The 20,809-nt window shown below is 35.7% G+C and overlaps 1 protein-coding gene across 10 annotated transcripts in view; it reads right to left on the bottom strand.

Moving 5' to 3' along the window:
* Window positions 1–20,809, bottom strand: part of stumps (DBB domain-containing protein stumps) — an 84,164-nt gene that overhangs the window by 3,599 nt on the left and 59,756 nt on the right. For 7 of the 10 annotated variants that reach the window (XM_070105437.1, XM_036378401.2, XM_070105438.1 and 4 more), the window contains 3 exons: window positions 1,175–1,343; window positions 873–1,090; window positions 14–361 (listed from right to left, as the gene is read on the bottom strand). In XM_070105437.1, the coding sequence (XP_069961538.1) occupies window positions 14–361; window positions 873–1,090; window positions 1,175–1,343 (735 nt within the window). Of the gene's footprint in view, window positions 1–13; window positions 362–872; window positions 1,091–1,174; window positions 1,344–4,934; window positions 5,396–5,417; window positions 5,734–9,783; window positions 10,047–20,809 lie in introns of those variants that run through there. The other 3 variants (XM_036378403.2, XM_070105440.1, XM_036378405.2) reach the window with 3 other exon arrangements.

Consider the following 20,809-nt stretch of genomic DNA (forward strand, 5'->3'; position numbering starts at 1 on the left):
ACTATTCATTTACCTGGTATTGAGAACTGCACTGTGTATGGATTGCGGCACTTGAAATTTCTGATTTCAATTAGCTCACCAGATTTCTCCACCATTAGCTTGATAGTGTCATCTTTTTCTAGCGGTTCGGCTAGCATTGCCACGACTTTATTTTGTCCGATCTTCACTTTTTTTGGTAGTATAGTGAAACCCTCCGAGCAGCTTGAGAAACTACGCGAAATGCTGCTGTTTTCGTGACACGGTGGTCGCTGACATAGTGCGCGACCTAAAATATCTGTAGCTATGCCGAGTATATTGCTGATCTGCGCTTGGTCATTGTCGCGTATGGTGCACCGACGCCATTTGTAGTAGCTTGGTAGTGCTGGAAGGAAATTCAGATAATACACATAAGTACATCTATGCTGGAGAATGCGTTTTAGGAATTAAACTAATATAATATCACTCGAATGAGAACTTTTAAGGAAATGTGTGTATAAATTCCTTGATTAAAGTTTTTAACTTAAAAGAAATTCTATTCAAGTACCCAAGTTATTCAAGTCGTTAAAAAATTATTCAACCAGTAATTCTAATTTGTTTGAAATGCATAATTGGCTTCGTATGGCTGACGAAACTTTATACAAAGATAAAAGTAACAAACTCACATGCTTTTTGCAATATTTTGCCAAAAGTAAGAAATTGCTCATTTCAAATGAGCAATAATTTCGTTTTAAATTAGAGTATTGTTACTTTGTATACTAGTGTTTACTAGTGCAAATTTATAAAAAGAGAAATTCTATTTACCTATTCTATTGACTGTGCAGTAATTCATACACTTCATAGTCTTATAGGCCTCTTTAAGCGATGTTCTGTCACCTTCAAACCTGTCAGCTTACCTGTTTTTTGTATCTCCTTGACTTTATCCTCCGAAATATCCAAAAGGATACCCAATACTTTCTCCACACGTATAATGGCAGTTAACTGTGAGAGAAGAAATGAGTGTGAGAGCGCCAATAGCGCTGGACAGAGTATGACAATCTGTAAGGCGGTGTTTTGGTATTTGTGTGCGATCTCCTCACTGAAGGGACCATCTTCGATCTTGATGTGCAAAAAGCTGCAAAGAAACAAGTGGAAAATATATTTTTGTAAATAACCACATGTAACAAAAAGTGCTTTCTTCGCTCTTGGTTCAACTTACTTGAAAGGCTTGCGTCCACGCTGTTTTGTGATTTTGTCGAAATGATTCTTCAGGAAATTGGCGCGCAATATGGCGCGTTCACTATGCTTAGCAGTGATAATAAGTATGTCGTCCATATTGTAGGCGCCCGAACTGTTGGATGATGAGTTGCTTGCTGTGCCGCAGTTATCTGCAAAATGAAATGGAAATGGGAAGGAGAGGTTAATTGAGGCACCTATTAATGCACACACTTACACATAAGAGTATAATTATGTATATAGGAATATTTATAAAATACACTTATGCACTTCCATGCATATGCATACACATATGTACATACATTTGTTTGTGAGGTGATATTAATGTGTGTGTGGGTGTCTAATATATATGTACATAGATTCTTACATAATTTAAAGTTCGGAAAATATGCGTTTGCGCAAGTGTACCAGAAACGCGCAGAGTGCACGCTGATAAGCTATTCTCACTACTCCATACACACACACTCCAGGCCATAATTTATGAGCGTTGTTTACTTAGGATTTGTTATTGGCAATTTATAGGCAGACATTCGGTGGATATCGGTTGTAACTGCGCCTCTTTGTTATTTTTGCTATCATTTATTTGTTGTCCAAGTGACAGCTACAAGACAACAAATACGTCATGAATCCATTGATTGTTGACTGGTTGACAGCGAAGACCCCAAAGCATAAACACCGACGTTGTTCAATCGGCTGACAGAGCTGCAGAGATAAAGCAAATAGCAGCAGACATAGAGGAATCGTTCTTATATCTTTCGCTCTGCGGCCGCTGTCAAAGGTTTTTAGGCGATCACTGCAATATTTTGTCATTCTTCATTTGATGCGGAAGAAATAGCGAGCACGTACTCTGATGGTTTAATGCTAAGATCTTAATTTCCTGTTAACCTAGTTTTATTCCGTGCAATGGACAATTGCAATAACAAAGATTAAATGGAAAATTTATTGGCTATCAGTACTGAGTAGTTTGCCAGGTGCGGAAGATATTTTTTTACACTTATATGTATATACATATATACACAGATACATTCGCAGTTGCTCTAAAAACATAATATAAATGAAAGTCTTGTGCTTTTGTAGTGCAAGCTAATGGAATTTGCACTAAGACTCCATCGGTTGCAATTATTACATACTGTTGTTATTGCTGCAACGATTGCACTAGCATTTGTCCTCTGCAATATCATTGTTGCTTGTGCCATTTTGGTACCAACGCGTGTGTTTCATGTTTTTTTCTTCTTGTTGCTGCCATTTACCAGGCGCTTACCCTCTTCAGTTTTCAGTCACGTCATGTCTTTGTGGCGTCATAATTTTTGAGACGTGTCTGTGCGGCTGCGAATTATATGTGGGGTTGTCCCCAAAAGAATTTTTCTCTTTTGTCTGCTACACACCGAGGCAACTAACTCAGTTAAACACATATCAGGCGAACACACATATATATACATATGTGTGTATATATGGACTATATATTTCGCTATATTTCGCTTTGCTATTTATATGCGCTTAGTATATTTTATGTGTTGTTGCCATAAAAATGTTATTTCGCTGATTTCTGCGTTAAGTAGGGGCGTTGAAAGGATTAGCTGCCAGAATTTGTGGACAGTTCCGAAGACGTTCATGCGCGTATACTCAAATTGATATAGATAAATAACAGAAAATATGTAAAATACTGGAATTTATGCGTTGCAGCAATGTTGAGAAAAAAGGTTTTTGACAAATTTATAAATAGTTTAAAATGCGATATTTAATGGTTTTTGTAGAAAGTAGTTTATGTTCCGAAAATAATAATTACTGTAAATAATTGAATAAATATCTCAAATGGGAGACAACAGCAATTTTTAGCTGTATGGGAAGGTGATGCATGTGTGTTTGTTTAAAGCAAAATCGCAGTGTTTGAAGTCACATGCTTTATGAGAGATTCATGACTAAAGCATACTAGGTAAAATAATACTTCGCAACTAGTCGGGCTTGTCCCATATATGTTATTATTAAGTGATTTCAGTTGACTTTATTGATTTTTAATAAAACAAATAAAAATAAAAAATAATTTTTTTTTCTAATAATAATCTGTATTAAAAAGTTGACTATTTAAAAGAAAAAAATAGCGTTTTAATATTCAATAACATTTCAATTCTTATTATGAAGAAACCTTTAAAGTTGAGAAATAAGCTGGAAGGGCTAAGTTCGGATGTAACCGAACATTTTATACTCTCGAAAAGTCAAACCTTATTAATGGCGTTTTGTGGGCGTGGCATTATCCGATTACACCCATCTGCAACCAAGAAAAATGTCTACCAAATTTCATAAAGATATCTCAATTTTTACTCAAGTTAGAGCTTGGACGGACGGACGGACAGAAAGTCACCCGGATTTCAACTCGTCTCTTCATCCTAATCATTTATATATATATAACCCTATATCTAACTCGATTAGTTTTTGGTGATACAAACAACAAAAACCAACTATTATACTTTGTAGCAACAGGTTGCGAGAGTATAAAAAGTTAGTCAATTTTAGTTTATATAATATACAAAGGCCTATCAACTTGATTTTGGGTTAAAAAAAAAACAAGTAAGGAAGGGCTAAGTTCGAATGTAACCGAACATTTTATACTCTCGCAAAGCCAAATAGTATACTCGTTTGAGATTTCTTTCTACTAATCGAGTTAGATATAGGGTTATGTATATATAAATGATCACGATGAAGAGGCGAGTTGAAATCCGGGTGACTGTCTGTCCGTCCGACCGTGCAAGCTGTAACTTGAGTCAAAATTTAAATATCTTCATGAAACTTGGTACGCTTGTTTCTTGGTACCGTAAGACGGTTGGTATTGCAGATGGGCGTAATCGGACCACTGCCACGCCCACAAAACGCCATTAATCAAAAACAAATAAATTGCCATAACTAAGCTCCACAATAAGATACAAAACTGTTGTTTGGTACAAAGGATCACAGTAGGGAGGGGCATCTGCATTAAATAATTTTTTTTAAAGTGGGCGTGGTCCCGCCCCTAATAAGTTTAATGTGCATATCTCCTAAACCGCTTAAGCTATAATAACCAAATTCACTGGGAGAAAATGTTTTTAGCACCTCTATTGACGGTGAAATCGGGTGACAAGCCCGCCCACTTACCATATAACGGTACTGTTAAAAAATACTAAAAGCGTGATAAACCAAGCACTAAACACGCCAGAGACATTAAATTTTATTTTTGGGATGGTATGAGATGACTTTGTAGGAATCGCGTTCAAAATTAGACAGTGGGCGCGGCACAGCCCACTTTTAGGTGAAAATCCATATCTTGACATCTGCTTAACCGATTTCAACCAAATTCGGTTCATATCGTTTTTTTCATATTTCTATGTTATAGTGCGAAAATGGACTACAACCATGCCTCTTTCCCATATAACACCATTTTCAATTCCATCTGATTCTTTCGCTTTCTACTATGCATATCAAGCAACAATGATTATATCGACATAAAACTTTGCGTGAATACTACGTTTAAATTATGCCACCTTGTGACCAAAAATTGTTTAAATCGAACCAAAACTGTTCAAGCCCCTAAGTACTGGACCCCAGTGCCGTTAGTTGACCTTCTACCGAAAATATCAGTCAATCCACAAATAAATCTCAAACGAGTATACCATTTGACTTTGCGAGAGTATAAAATGTTCGGTTACATCCGAACTTAGCCCTTCCTTACTAGTTTCTATTGTTTTCTTTTTTTTTAAATAATTTTATTTCACCTTTTACTCTTTTGTACATTCGTTGAAGCACTCCTGCTGCCTCCCTCGGTCATTGCTTATCAGAAGAGCATTTTATTGTACAAAAATAAAACAAACATCGAAAGCATTATTTCAACATAATTTTGGTCTCATTCTAATCATTCGGAACACTACTAAGCTCTTGTGATCACAAATTTTAAATCCTTTTATAAGTGCTTTTAGGTTTTAGTGCGGCACACAGACTATAAATTCAGTCACGTTTCGAGCATTTACATAAATGAAATTAAATAAACACGATAAACATGCTACACTTTTTTCTTATTTTAGAGCAAGGTGGAGAGGGGTGACTCCAAGCGGCGGTGGATGCTCACATAAATATTAATATCACTGTTTGTTTTTGTATTGCGCTTTATTGTTTTTGGTCTTGTTGATGGGAAATTTGTTGTATTTTGTTAATAACAAAGTTTTTAAACTGCTGCTGCGTTTTTTTTTTGGCTGCCCTACCGCTTGAATCCAGCGTGTTGCGCGATTTTATATCCCGAGCGCGCGTTTGCTATGTCATAACTCGAATTTTTGTCCCGTTGAAAAATGTTTTCGAAATCGTTTGGCTGTCGAAATTTGCCGGCTTTTGGTACCCAAACAAGCGTTGTGTTTCGCGGCGAGTTGACAAATGCTGAGAGCTGTCTGTGTGCGCCAAAGATGGTATCGCCGCTGGGAGAAAGAGCTGTTGACGCTGTGCTGCCTCCGCCTTGCAATGACAACGACGTCTACGCCGATGACAAGAAATACAACAATAACAACAACAACAAAAAACATCTGTTCAGCAATCACACTATGGCGTTAATGTGAGTCGCAAGACACAGTAGCTAGTAGCAGCAGCATCCGGCGGTGAAGATATGCAAAAATGCTGCCGCTCTTTACGCAGGCATATAAATAAAAATACGACTAAATTCCCTTTTTAATAGCGCTCATAAACATTCGAATGCGAGTTTTTCGCTTTTTGCGGCTCTGAGTTTTTGAAATTGCCGCTGCTAAGTAGATGGCAGCAAGGCTGACACATGCAATATGGCATAGGTATATAAGTGCATACATGTGCATAAAAGTACTCGGCGCGCTCGATGTTACACACCCACAATACGCTTGCAAAGCAGCTGCAAATATCTTTTATTGAGTTTATTTTTTTTAAAGGAAGAACAAAACAACTTTCGTCACAACGGCAGCAACATTAAGCAGAACGAAGCAGTCAATACATTTGAACAGAGCAAATGGAGTTGCCAACCTTGAGTTAAGAATCGTTAGTGCGCAGCGCTTGGGACGCGCTATTTGCTAGATGATAGTTAAATGGATTTGTGGAATTGATTCATCTAATCATTTGTACATATAGATATAAACAAGTACTATGACTTTTTCGATAAATGTTTTTTTTAATTTAAATATACAGTAAGGGAATAAACTTGTCACAAAAATTCAAATCACGAGAATATCTCTTTTTATTGAGTGATATTTTAAGAATATGTACATATTTTAAAAGCCATATCAATACGTCAGCAAACTACAATGAAATTCAAAAACATAAAATTTTAATTTTTCTATAGAAAGCACCATTCTTTATTTCTGCCCTCAAGTCTTTCTTCACAGAAAAATGTACGGTTTTCTCCATTATAGCGTAACTAAATAAGTTAAAATTTACATTTATTTTGCTTTAAAACAACTAAAATAATAACATTTACTTATTTGCCTCCAAAAATCGCAGAATTGAGTTAAGCGTCAAATTGAGATAACAGAAAAGATTATAGTGACACACATAGCTGTTCACACAAATTTTTTACACTTTCGCTTCAACGAAATTTGTAAAGTCCCTTTACTTGAATTGTAACAGCCGTAAGTGTTACCAGAGGAATGTTGGTTGATGGTATTAACATTCAAAAAAGACAAAATTTATCATATTGAAGTAATATCTATGAATTAATGTATTATTAATTTTTCCATATATATATTCGTGAATAGTTCCTCACTTACTTTTTATTGAAATTTTATTACACTTCACTAAAAGTCAGATCTGCAATTTAGCCATATTATTAAGTACCTCCAGTCGGCATGGCTACCTTACACACTGTCCTCACTCCGTGGCCAATATAATATACAAATGTATGTGTACAAGCACATCGCACTGCCGTAGCAAACTGCAGAGGCGACTGTGGCAAGCCCAACAGCTGTCCCAATAGCGGCCAAACACAACCACTCAGGGTCCTGCAACACTTCAATTTGCTACATATTACTGCCTACTTTTTGTTGCTGTTTTGTGGTTAAATTTTTTAGTGAAAATAACTTGGCAGTATTTTGTACGAGTACAATAAAAATCCACGAGATACACTCGACTACATGAGGGCATAGAGTTGTATGAAGCCAATGACAGACAAACTAATTAAAATTAAAAACTCGTGTTTGCCTAAGTCGTGATTCCGCGAAGACTCGCTTAGTTTCCGAGGTTTGGCAGTAGCAATTATACCCAAAAATTATTAATTTTACCGGAAAAGTTTATGACGTTTGCAGTTCTTTTCGGTGCTGGAGATTTGAAGTGCCGGAGAAATGAAAGAAGAATATATGTATGTATGTATGGTGGGATCCCCTTGATTTTTTTTACATATCGAAAATTTGCAATTTCACTCAATTTCGGTACTTATTTGATTGTAATAAAAACATTTCACTCAAAACGATTAATAGTTGTTTTTATTATATACTCCTTTCTTTAACATTTTTTCTATTAGTTAGACCTCTTCGAAAAACCATTTTTTCTGAAAAAAACTTCTCGAGAAGCCAAAATTTTTTGCGAAACATTAGTTCTGGAGCCAGTCCAAATATTGGGCACTTCAATAAAGGTTTTAATTTTATTCTCACTTGTAACCCGAATCTCCTCTTTGCGGCGCATTGAGGCTTATCGAAGTCAAATGTAAATTCATTTGCGCCGCAGAGCCAATTACTGAAATGTCATATTTTACGCAACGTAAGTCCCGCAACCAGAATGACCAGCGAGCTTCGCTGGAACGTTCTGAAGTATATACATATGTATGTATGAAAAGATGGCAAAGGATTTATGTGCGCTTTATACGAGATCTTGAGGGCTCTTCGTCGGCAGCTTACAAAAACAAATGAATTGAAAGAATAAGTTCATTTCTGTACACGTTATTTTTGCGAATTCACATTTAATCTGTTTAAAAATAAATTGTAACAGCCGGTGTCTCGGACTTCAAGGCACACATCTGTTAAGTGTTACGTTCTTGTATGAGATCTCGTGCGCGTCAAGAATGAAGGGCATGAGAGACAGTGCGACCTAAACGACCCCTATGCGGTTATCGCTATATGCTATGCTATGCTATTTGTGCATATATTTGACAAATTAAACCACATATACATAAACATATATATTTTGATTTTAAATTTAACTGATGACTTTATAAACAAACAATGCGTTGTATAAAGACCTCTTTTACTTAATAATGTAACACACAGCAAGCAATCGCTTATATACTTGGCATACATCTACAAACATTTATCTAAAGTGTAGTTGGCATGATGGTAATGATGAATGTTGCGTTTAAGAAATTTAAAGTGAAATACTTTCTTTGTTACTTTTTCGGGCACTTCTTGCCACAAGTGTTCAACAATATTGTACCGGTGTGCTAGTTGTTACTTGACGATAAATTAGTTTTGTTAAACAAAAGTTGATTATAAAACAGCATATTGGCATCGGGTATCACGAAACTTATAAGTTGTGACAATATTTAAAAATAGTATATGAGAGTCGGCATGAATTAGGGAAATATTGAATTATAGGGGTCAACTTGCGTTAAAATCAGCTTTGATTATTATATCAAATTATTCCGGCACATAGAAAACTGCAAAACATTGTAAAATAGGGCTAAAAGAAATGCCGAGATTTTACCTAGAAAAAAAATCACTAATTTGGTTTAGGTTAGTTAAGGTTAGGGTTGATCCTAAACGATGGGTCTCACTTGGATAGATGTTCGTGCTTTGTGTTACCCATAAACTCCTAAAGGTGGATCACCAGATACTCATAGATCAATGCAGCTTTTGAGTTTACCACAAATTTGTTAAGGCGATTAATACTTCCCTCGGTTCGTAGAAGGTGTGTGGTTGTGAGATATTTCACAGTCTGATAAAAACTGGGCAATAGAGGAGCAGTGAAAGTGTAGTTGTGTGTACATGTTACAATTCACCACAAAGACGATTTTAAGAATAGAGGTAAATGCGAAATTAATTAAATTTGTTATATTGCCCAAAATCGGTGAAATTGATATTGTAGCGAGATGTGAAACAAGTAAACGGAGTGATCATCTCTTTTCACTTTGGTTATAGACATACTTTTGTAGATATTGACACTTAATGCCAACTCTCATAATTTGTACTGTGAAACTTGCTATATGAAAAGAAAGCAGATTTACAGACAATTCAAATATACAAACACTCCCACAGTAAACCACTTTCAGCACCGTTCGAATTTAGCATCACCTTATACTCGTATGCTTTCGTTCAATTCGCGTTCAGCGTTTCATTCAAAATGTTTAAAGAAGCCTTGTGTTTGCGTTATACTGCTGACAGCGAAACAATTGGCGAATACGCTCGCCAATTTAAAATACTAAAAACACAACATTTCTTATAGAATAAACCTTTGTTGTTCGCTAGTCCATGCCTTTCAATGCCATTGTGACAAATCAATTGGCGATAAGTTTAAATAAAAAGTTGATTTATTGCCAATCGATTTGAATACAAATATCCGCACAAAAACCTTAATTTCATTTCAGTTTTTCTTTCTTCTTCTTCTTCTTATTTCCCCCACCTATCCACTCACCCGACATTTCCATATCAATGCATTCTGGATAGTCATTGCTGACTGCTCTGCTTGGAAATGCGCAGCTCAGCATGAACACCTGACAGGTGCTCCGTGTCTTATTGCCACCGCGGAATGACATATTTACACGGAAGAATCTTGAATCTTCGTTTTCGTAAATAAATATAAGTTTTTAAATCGATACAGCCCCTTGGCTCAAAACACTTGTGTTTGCTTTTGAGGCGTCACACGTCTCGGTGGTCCGTTTGCACTAATTGTCAGCTTAGCAATTAAGTCGCAACTAAAGCACGGAGCTTGTGACCAGCTCCAATTTGGCGACATTTAAGGGACGCGAAAAATATTATCTGCAAATCCCATATATTTCTACATATGTATTTGTGAGCTTCTGTATTCCCGCACAATTGAGTCAAATAATCTGTATTTTATCTCGAGGAATGCGCTAAATATTACTTTGCTTAATTGACTAATTAAGACGGCGTCTAGTTCTTAATAGGACAAGTGTTCATTGATCAAGCATGAACTGGTGTGGTGACGACAGTTAGTGGCAAGCGGATTTTAGTGAGCACTACTAAATTTAATTATATGTTTACATAAGCGTGACGGATTAAGTTTTTTATAATTATACTTTATATCCTGATTCATAAGTTATACGAGAAAAAATATCTTATAATATAATAAAAATATATATATAGATATTTATGCAAAGTTTTTCAGAACTCAAACAGATTTTATGGAAAATGACAAGCAAATTTTGACCCCCTTTAAAAATATATTTTTTGCCAAAATAGAATGACTTTGTAACATCCTTGTAATAAGTTTGTCGTCATAGGACATGCAATTTTTGAAAATAATATCCCTTCGAAATTATGTGTTATATTAAGCTGAGGGCCGGCAGTATTCTCTATATAGCGTTTAAAAAGATATTTAAAAAGAAAAACTAGATGAAATTATATAAAACGATATGACTTAAAAACATTATAGAAGTCATTAAGTCATTTAAAACCCCATTGACGCCTAAATGTATGCAAAACAAATTATAATTAAAAATTTTAACTAATTGTCAACTAGCATACAATTCGAATATTTATTTATTTCTCATAACAGTGATTTTTCGAACCAAACACAAGATATTATCAAAAGAAAAATGTGTAAATTTAAAAGCAATTTGGCCGTTATACAATATTTGCTCGCTTCACTGCTGCTGCCAATTGGTCTGCTGGACAATTTAAATCAATGACATTGTTTGACGTGACGTTCGGTGGCGCATAAATCAAAATTAATGCGAGGTTAAGTTCTCAGTCTCTGCAGTACTTTCCAGCGTCGCATTCCTTTATTATATTTATAATGGAAAAGAAGATGTATTCGCACCACGCATTACATGTCAGAGATACATATAGAGCGTTGCATGTGCCTCAGCATTGTCAAAGTATATTGAATTGTATAATCTCTCTTATGGTTAATTCCTTGATATATACATAAATTTTCGTATGTGCATATATAACTAAGTGTCTGCTATAACCAAGCGAACACAACAAATTAACCCCAAAAAAGCAATAATTGTTAAATAATGTCAACTTCAACTTAATTAAGTCCGTTACAAGCACGAGAGAATGGTTCAACTTGGTTTGTGGTCAAATGTAAGTCCGTCTACATACACACACATGCATAAGAAAGTTGAATTTATTTATGTATGTGTAAGTTGAAAAGGCTACGCGGGGTTTAGTGCAATCTCTAGATAGCCAACTTTTTGGTTAAATTATAATTTTTTGTTGCTGTTAGTATTTTAAATAGGGCACGATTGAATCTGATTTGTGTTCTGAGCAAAGTGGCGTGGAAAATTAAATAAAAAAGAAACATTTATAATTGTACGCATTTAAAATAAGCGTCACTAATTATTTACAGCTTTATGAGGGAAAGAATTTTAGCATTTTGAAATTTATTTACAAAATTCAAATAAAATCTTAGTTTGATCGATGAACTTACTGAAACGGAAATATACATTAATATATAAAAAATATTATAAATAACAATATTTTTTCCCCCGTTATTTACCTTACAGAGTAGTTTTGGGTTCATTTTAACAATGGTATTTTAAGCACTTTGCGAAATTTATTTTAAAATATAAAACGGGGAAAAAAATATTTTTATTTATAATATTTTTGATATATTAATGAAGTTACATAATTTGAACAGATATCGTCGACCGAAACGAAATTTTGTATCTTTTTGACTGCTTAGAAATTCAGTTTATTCCAAATCCATAAATGAGATTTCTTTGTCGATTGGCTGATATTTTCGGTAAAAGGTCAACTATAGGCACTGGGGTCCACATATTTAGTACTTAGGGGTTTGAACAGTTTTGGTTCGATTTAGACAATTTTTGGTCACAAGGTGGCATACTTTAAACGTATTATTCACGTTTACCCCCGATATAATCATTGTTGCTTGATATGCATAGTCGAAAGTGAAAGAATCAGATGGAATTTAAAATGGTGTTATATGGGAAGTAGGCGTGGTTGTAGTCCGATTTCCCCCATTTTCGCACTATAACATAGAAATATGAAAATAACGTACCGTCTCACGGTACCCAGAAATATGTCTACCAAGTTTCATAAAGATATCTCAATTTTTACTCAAGTTACAGCTTGCACGGACGGACAGACAGTCGCCCGGATTTCAACTCGTCTCTTCATCCTGATCATTTATATATATATATAACCCTATATCTAACTCGATTAGTTTTAGGTGATAAAAACAACCGTTAAACGAAATAGCGATAGCATAGGGAACCTTGTACAATATACGATTCCAATAACGAAGTATTAAATAAATAATATCGAAAATTTACCATTGCAGTAACTATTTTCGTATATAAATAAATTTTTTATTTTTTTAAGAACTGGGATCTAATAATTAAAATGTTAAAGCATAAAATCTATTAGGTTTTTCGTTCATGGGATTTAATATTCATTTATTAATCTCATGCTCTATTACATTCACGATATTATTATATAATATTAAAGTGAAATCCTCAACCAACTTAATTGACCCCAAAAGCTAAAGCAAAACAAGAGAACATAATATGTGTAAAACAAACAAAGAGAGTTTTTCAACAACAAGTTCTACTAGCAATTTATGCTGTCATATAACTGAAACTACATATGGAATTTATATCTATATTAGTACAACCCAGTAAGGAAAGCTTGTGATAAAATATAATAATAATGGTTAATAAAGAAAAATAAATTTTAAGCTACTACTATTAAATAAGTCAGAAACATTTAAACTTTTTAAGAAGACATAAGTTTGAAACCAGCTCCGAAGACAATAGTCAGTCATGAGCATGTTTCTGCGTTAAAAAAGTTTTCCCTCTTCATTCATTAGCTGCTTGGAGTGGACTTAAAATTTACAACGATAGGGTCACTCCTTTACCGGATAACTTTAAAACACAGAGCAGAACCAGAAAAAGAAGGAGAAGCTGTGTCAAGCATGTAGAAGTCATGTTAGCTCTAAAGTCCAAGTGCCATTCAACAGGTTACAACCACACTGTGGTTCCATATACACTATAATTACACTAGTTTTGAATTCGAAGCACTAATGCGAGTACTTATGCTAATTCGAATTTAGAATTCTCGCTGTTAAATTTTTTTCCACTCATCCTATTTTATTTCATTTGATTTATGCCAATTTAACACTTTAAAAGCGCAGCGCCAAATCCACGCCGACAACATTAGAATTTCTGTCACAGCACACACACACACAACACATGTACGTGAAAAGCGCGGAAAAATTTTTCTAATAATCGCCATAACCGAGCATAAATCATAAGTGCCTCCGCGTAACAATGCGCGCTCCTAAGTTCGCTTGGTGAGGTCAGCTTTTTATGCGCGGATTATCTGGTTGATAAAAAAGCAGTGCAACAACAATGTGCCACAAATATTATATATGCGCAGGAGTACTTGGGGTACACACACATATGTAATTATGTATCAGCATTAAATAGCTACCCTCGTCTCACATGTGCATAACTGCTGTGTTAGTTTGTTAAATAAAATAACGCGTTTCCGCCCACCAGTTGAACTGTATTCAAATTGTATTATTGCATCTTTTCTAGTTTTTGACAGGCAACGCTAACGGCTTTTATATGGAGATACTTAAGTGCTACTGATGTTACTACAAGTATATTTCTATGTTGCGCAAGGGGGGTCTGCGTGGCAGCGTTGAGCGTTAATTGTGCTGAATAGGCCCGCATCAAGTAATCAAGTGCTTAATTTATTCGGCAGTTCGCGCATAAAATTTGTGAGAAAATTAGAGCAGCTTGCATGAAGGGTTAACATACTTGTATAGTGTGTACAAGTCTATAGAACTTCCCACAAATTAATCTCCTCATGAAAAGTATTTTAAAATTATTAATTTTTATACTCTCGCAACATGTTGCTACAGAGAAAAATAGTTTTGTTCACCTAACGTTTGCTTGTATCACCTAAAACTAATCAAGATAGATATAAGTTCATTCCATATATACAAGTATATACATGAACAGGATGAAGAGACGTGTTGAAATCCGTGTGACTGTCTGTCCATCCGTCCGTCTGTACAAGATGTAAATTGAGTAAAAATTGAGATATATTTATAAAACTTGGTACACATGTTTCTTGGTACCGTAAGACGGGTAAATAAATTGCTATAACTAAGCTTAACAATAAGATACAGGACTGTAATTTGGGATACAGAATCGCTTTAGGGAAGGGCACCTGCAGCTTAAATATTTTTAAAGTGGGCGTGGTTCTGCCTATTAATAAGTTTAATATGCATATCTCCTAAACCGCTAAAGCTATAATAACAAAATTCACTGATAACAAATGTTTTTAGCACCTCTATCGACAGTGTGAAATCGGGTGACAACCCCGCCCACTCCCCATATAACTCCCCTAAATATGGACGTGGAACCGCCCACTTTTAGGTGAAAACCCATAACTTGGAATCTGCTCAACCGATTTCAACCAACTTCAATACATAATATTCTTCTCATATTTCTATGTTATTATGCGAAAGATATAACACCATTTTAAATTCCATCTGAATCTTTCACTTTCCATTATGCAAATGAAGCAACAATGACTGTATCGGGGTAAAACTTTGCGTGAATAATGCGTTTAAAAAATTGGTACTGAATATGTGGACCCTAGTGCCTATAGTTAACTTTTTACCGAAAAAATCGGTCAATGTGTAAGATATATAATTGAAATTCATATAATAAAATAATTAAATGAAACTCTCGATAATAGTATGTTTTGTGTCCAAACTGGATTGAGTCGGATCAATACTTCCTTTAATATAAAATTTTGCCAACATCTGAAGTACTTTTCCGGTTTTGATCCTTGTAAGTTGCGAGAGTATAAAGTGTTCGGTTACACCCGAACTTCCTTACTTTCTTTTCGTTAATTTTTGTCAAGTCAAGCTGAAACCTTATTTAATGTTGTTATGCTATTACTTTTATAAAATAAAACTATTTACTAGAAAAAAAATGATTTAAAATTGTAATTTTTTGATGTCCTTGACTAAACCTAACTCCTTAAGTAACTTTTCTGCTCAGTACATCTGCTTGCAGGTCTCTGGTTAAAAATATTATATGTAAAAGCAACAAAAAAGTTAGGAATTTGAGTCTAACAAAAATATTTTATTTTGTTTTTCATAAGAATTTGAATTAAATTTTTTTTGGTGCTGCGCATTCTCTAAAAATTCTCCAAACTTTCAGAGGAAATAAAAGCTCATATAATTTTTCAAAAAATCATTATAGAAATGCAGCACATTTGAACTTCTACCAAACACACACAATCACACAAATATATTATTATAAACAATTATAGAAAATGTAAACAAAATTTTCTCAAAATAAAAACCACTAAAGCACATAAATTATATCTCAGCAAAACAAAAATTATATGAAATATTATATACTTGTATAGTACATATATATACGAATATGTATCCAAATGCTTAACTTTGAAGTATGAGGCATTCTTAAAGCATTTTATTTGTGCATTTATAGCGTAAATTTTTTCTTCTGTGTAGCGCATCGATGTGTGTTGGGGGCGCTAACGGGTGTTGCAGCAGTCTTGCATGAACAGCTGTGCCGTGGTGTCGAGGATAGAACTTTATAGCCAACGAAGAACGAAGACATGGAAGTTCTCTAGTATAGTTGTTGTAATTGTTTTCACATAAACATTTTTTTTGTATTGCTTTTGTTGCTTTGTTGTCTTGTCATGCTTTTTACGAGCATTAGAGTCAGGAGGGCGCTCGAGCATTTAATAGACTCGGAGAGTTTTAACAACCACTCCTAGTGGGAGTTGGTAGTATATAAAAGGAAAAGAGTGAGCAGAGCGCCCGGAGAGGCGCGGTGTAAATATGCGCTGGAGTACAGTGTGAAGTTATTCGCGTTGTTGGAATTGTTGCTGCGTTAGTTAGCTTGTTGCTGATTATTATTATTGCCGCAGCATAAACGAGCTATTTCCGCTGGGCGTACGAGATGCTTTTTCTGTTCGGTGTTGCTCCCGGCTGTTTCTCCCGCGCGATCTCAATTTTTTTTGGAAGTGGGCTACTTATGTTTTTTTTTTAAACAAATTTGGATAATTTAGCTAGGTTCGGTTAAATTAGGTTAGGTTGAGAGGTCGATCCTAAGAAGGATCTCACTTGGACAGTTTAGAACGCCGGTCCGTTGTGGTACCTAAAAACTCCGAATAAACTTGATCAAAATACCCTTACAGATCGACAAAACGCTTTGAGCCTATAATACATTTGTTGAGACGGCTAATATCCATTTAGGCTAAGTCTTCTGGTCCGCTGAACGTATGATTACCGAGATGCTTCAGTCTCAATCTTGCAACAGCCTGACAGTAGAGGAGAAAGTGCCTGGATGTTTCTACCTCACCATCCTCCATACAACTTTGACAACTAGCATCGGGTAAGATGTTAGGTCGTATCGCATGAGTCCCCTATGGACAGTGTCCAGTGAGAACTCCTATAATAGCGGCGAGATGAACTTTGCGTTCCACTCTCGACCAGAAGGATCTCTATCGACCAGCGTCTGCTGAATGCACGAGACGTTCATTGGTCCAGAGTTAGAACGCAAGACGTCAATGGAGATTCAACTCGATCCCATTCGGATGTGAGAGAGGCAAGGGCCCCCCTCGGCTTTGCAGTTGCCAGCGATTCCGCTGTGATCAGGCACCTAAAGGAGCCTGATGTTGAATATACTCCTTGACTAGCTTTGAATGCACCTTGATAGCTGCTACTTTCGCCTGAAAAACACTACAGTGGTCCGGTAGCCTAAAGCTAAGATTGACGGAGAGCCCCTTACAAAAAACCTCTCCTCCATCCTTCCCTTCTAGCTTCGACCCATCCCAACTCACAGGGCCTCTTCCCCAACGGCTTCGTGTTATCCACATCTCCCTCGTCAGAATATGAGCAGAAGAGCCGCCTCGAGTAGCTACTAATACCAATTTTCAGGAATGAAGTTGAAGTAGGAGAGAATTTCGGCGTGTTCTTGTTCGGACCTCTTCATAAACCCAAGCTTCCCTGAGCCTTAGAGTACACTTCGCAGCAATTCAATGTCCACAGGTGGATAATTTAACTAAATGAGTAAATAAATATTAATTTGTCGTTACAATTTCGGCTAAGGAGAGCGCAAATCAAAAAAATTTACATGCACACGGCCTCTTTGTGTAAGTGGCTTTAAATGTACTTATTTTTTATTCATGGTGGCTACTGGCGATGTGGCATGTTAAATATTCCTTTTGTTTAATTCTCTTACGGCTTTACTCACGCTGATGGCAGCGTTAAATGCATTTTAATTTCAAGTGTCTTCCTCACTTCAGGGTGGCCCATCAAAATTATTGATTGACATACATATGGGTTCAAGTAGTTATCGTGAGTTATGCTTTCGCATTTTTTTTAAACATTGCTATGCCTGGGCTAAAGCTCTACATTTCGATCGAAAGAAAAATTTTATAAAATTTAAATTATTTTTTCGTAGCTATTATATAACTTCTAAGTGTATGCTTAGCTTCAGACGAGTTAAGGAAGAAATTGTGCATTCTATTGGTTAGATTCTCTAAGTTAAAGCATTTAAAGGTGTAATCTTCACTTATCTCCCGAAAATATTTAATTGATGTATGTCATAGAGAAATTAGCTTAACAGTATATTCATCGATACTTCGCCCAATATTCAGCTCAGTGTAATCAGATTATAGGTTCTTTAGGTCTCATAAACCATGAATCTTAGAGTCTTATTGGTATATTGAGAATTGATACCATTGTAAAAAAAATCCTGCGTCTAGTACAGAACCTTATTATCCATGCCCAATCTTCACTCATAAAAACATCTGATAATGCTAGATTCCTGGCAAAAAGTATTCACATATTACAAATTATTCAAAATGTTTTAATAATGCCGAACAACTTATAAACGTATTTAACGTAATGACCGCCCAAATTGACTGAAGTGGTCACACCGTAAACAAGCGCCAGAAGCAAAGCGCACCCGACAACAAAACCAAAAGCCAACGTCACAAAAACATTGCGGCAATGCTATCAAAGAGGAATATAATGAAATTCATTGAAATTGAACTTGACAATTGCGTGTGAGAGTACGTTTATTTCTTATTGAATAATAGAGATAGATATGTATGAGTATATATGTATATTTATTACAACGTAATATACACAAATTCCTCTGTGTGCGTACTTGGGAATCACTAACGAATTGAATACTGTTTTTGTGGCAATCGGCCGATAGAGTTTGATGCCGCTAGCAATGACTTTGCCATTCCTTTTGTGTGGGGAGAGACTACCACTCTCCGTCCGAAAGGAATTTCTGTGCGTATGAATATTGACGGCTGATTGCACTTCCGGTGCGCGTTTTGTTATTGTTATAGCGCCAGCAATTTGCTTGCAGTGCCATTAAAGCTTTCAACAATTGTTATAATTTCCAATGAAATTCGCACTTTTCGAGAAGAATCGTATAGCCTATTAACGTACATATGTATGTATGTATACCCATATATGGTAAGTACATATTTACGTGTTACATATTTCGGTATAAATATTTTAGTAAGTAAATAGAAGAATGTTTATTATTTGCAAGAAATTGGCCATGCACTTCCGTTCGAAGTTGCTATTTATATGAGCTTGTGTGTATGTTTTACTGTATTTACTATTATAAGAAATAGTGTTATGATTTGTGCACTGGAAAATCGTTTGAGTATTGGAATTTCCCGCTTGCAATGGCTACAACAGCCACTTAAGGCAATAAAGGGCAGCGAAAATTGTACCCATGTCATGTATTTCACGATTTCTCTTTTTGTTTTTTTGCTTTTTAAATGCTTGTAAATTTTAGCACTGTGAACTAGCCAATAAGCCTTGAGTGCGACTATATCAGATGTTAAAACAGCAGCATTAAGTACATATATATATAAACTGTTCTCTAACGCATGAGCAATAGCTTTTACATGTAATTTTTTACCAGAGAGCTGCAACTACACAGATCGAATAAGAAAATACTTACAACCGCTGCGACTTCAACTTATTTCAGCAAAGGCAAAGGTGTTATGTTTCCAGAGTTATAGGTTAGAAGCATAGTTGGCGATGGGAGTTAATAACCACCAGCTCTACCTTTTACTACTAATTTAAATAAAAAGTGTGAAGAAAAGCTGCCATCATACCTAAAATGACATAGGTACATTTATTCTACAAAGGCTTGAAATAAATTAAATAAAATGAGCAGACACCTCCTATAATTGGAAAATTCAACGGGGACTCTCACCATACTTCTCGCACGAAATCAAGCGATCACTTACGCCCTGGCATTGCTTTGTTGCCAATATGGCAATTTATGAGGACATTTATGAGCCGCTGCCATCATACATCAACTGAAGCAAGCAGCACACACACACATATATATGTACATAAGCATAAGTGTCTTCGGACGTTTTTCAATTTCATCGCGTAATATATGAAGTCTTCGGTTATCAGAAGTGACTATGAGCATTAGCAATTTATTGGAGTATGTTTTGTATGTGTGTATGTGGAGTATGTTTTGTATGTGTGTATGTATTTAAATGTGTGACTGCATTGGCGCCCTAGTCAGCCACCCACCCGGTTACTTCACAATTTATGTGAATATATGGGAATGCATTTGTAGATGCATATGTACACATGTATGTTTTTGAGTGTATATGTGTGTGTATAAATGTTTATGGTGCTGTGTATTATTATCCATTATCTCTAATGCATTGTTTTTGTTGTTGATTTTGATTATGATGTTGATATACGAGTAAAGACACATGTACAAATGCATCACTGCAACAACAACAACGATAACAATTAGAGTCGTCAGAAGCGAAATGCCGCGCACAATCCAAAAACACACGTATTCGTGTATATATGTATGCATGTGTGTTTGGGGGTCGATACATTGGAGGTAGCAGGAGATGATCGCCACATCAGCAGAAATTTATGAGCGCGTGAATTTATTGTATAGTAGCTGGGAAAATATACACTTATTTATGTCTGTTGTCTGTGACACCTCCGATTTGATTGAGCATTTTGACACAATTGTCGAACACTCCGTCTAACACACCGTCACATACACATGCATATATACCTGCGTAGAGAGTGTCACACTGTGTTACATTGTTGTTGCTTGCGGTTTATGTTTTTGTTACACGATTAATCAGTGCCATGTTATGAACGCGTTGAAAGTACATGAGTGTACGTATGGTTGTGTGTGTGTACACCCTACTAAGGAAATGCATTTCGTGTTCGAGAGGAAGTGGGCCGTAAAATTCCCAACTTCCTTAAGCCACAAACCTAAGGAATCAAAATTTTGGCAGTTTTACGCAAGCATGTGTGTGGGTGTAGGCACATATGAATTTGTATGCTTTAAGTTCTACGAAACTTCCAGATAGGCGAGCGTTGATGCGCAGATGAGTAATTGCCACTTCCTGTTGCCGCTCTAATTTCTGTA

The sequence above is a fragment of the Bactrocera oleae genome, chromosome 2 (genome assembly GCF_042242935.1).
Source record: "Bactrocera oleae isolate idBacOlea1 chromosome 2, idBacOlea1, whole genome shotgun sequence".
NCBI classification, from domain to species: Eukaryota; Metazoa; Arthropoda; class Insecta; order Diptera; family Tephritidae; genus Bactrocera; species Bactrocera oleae.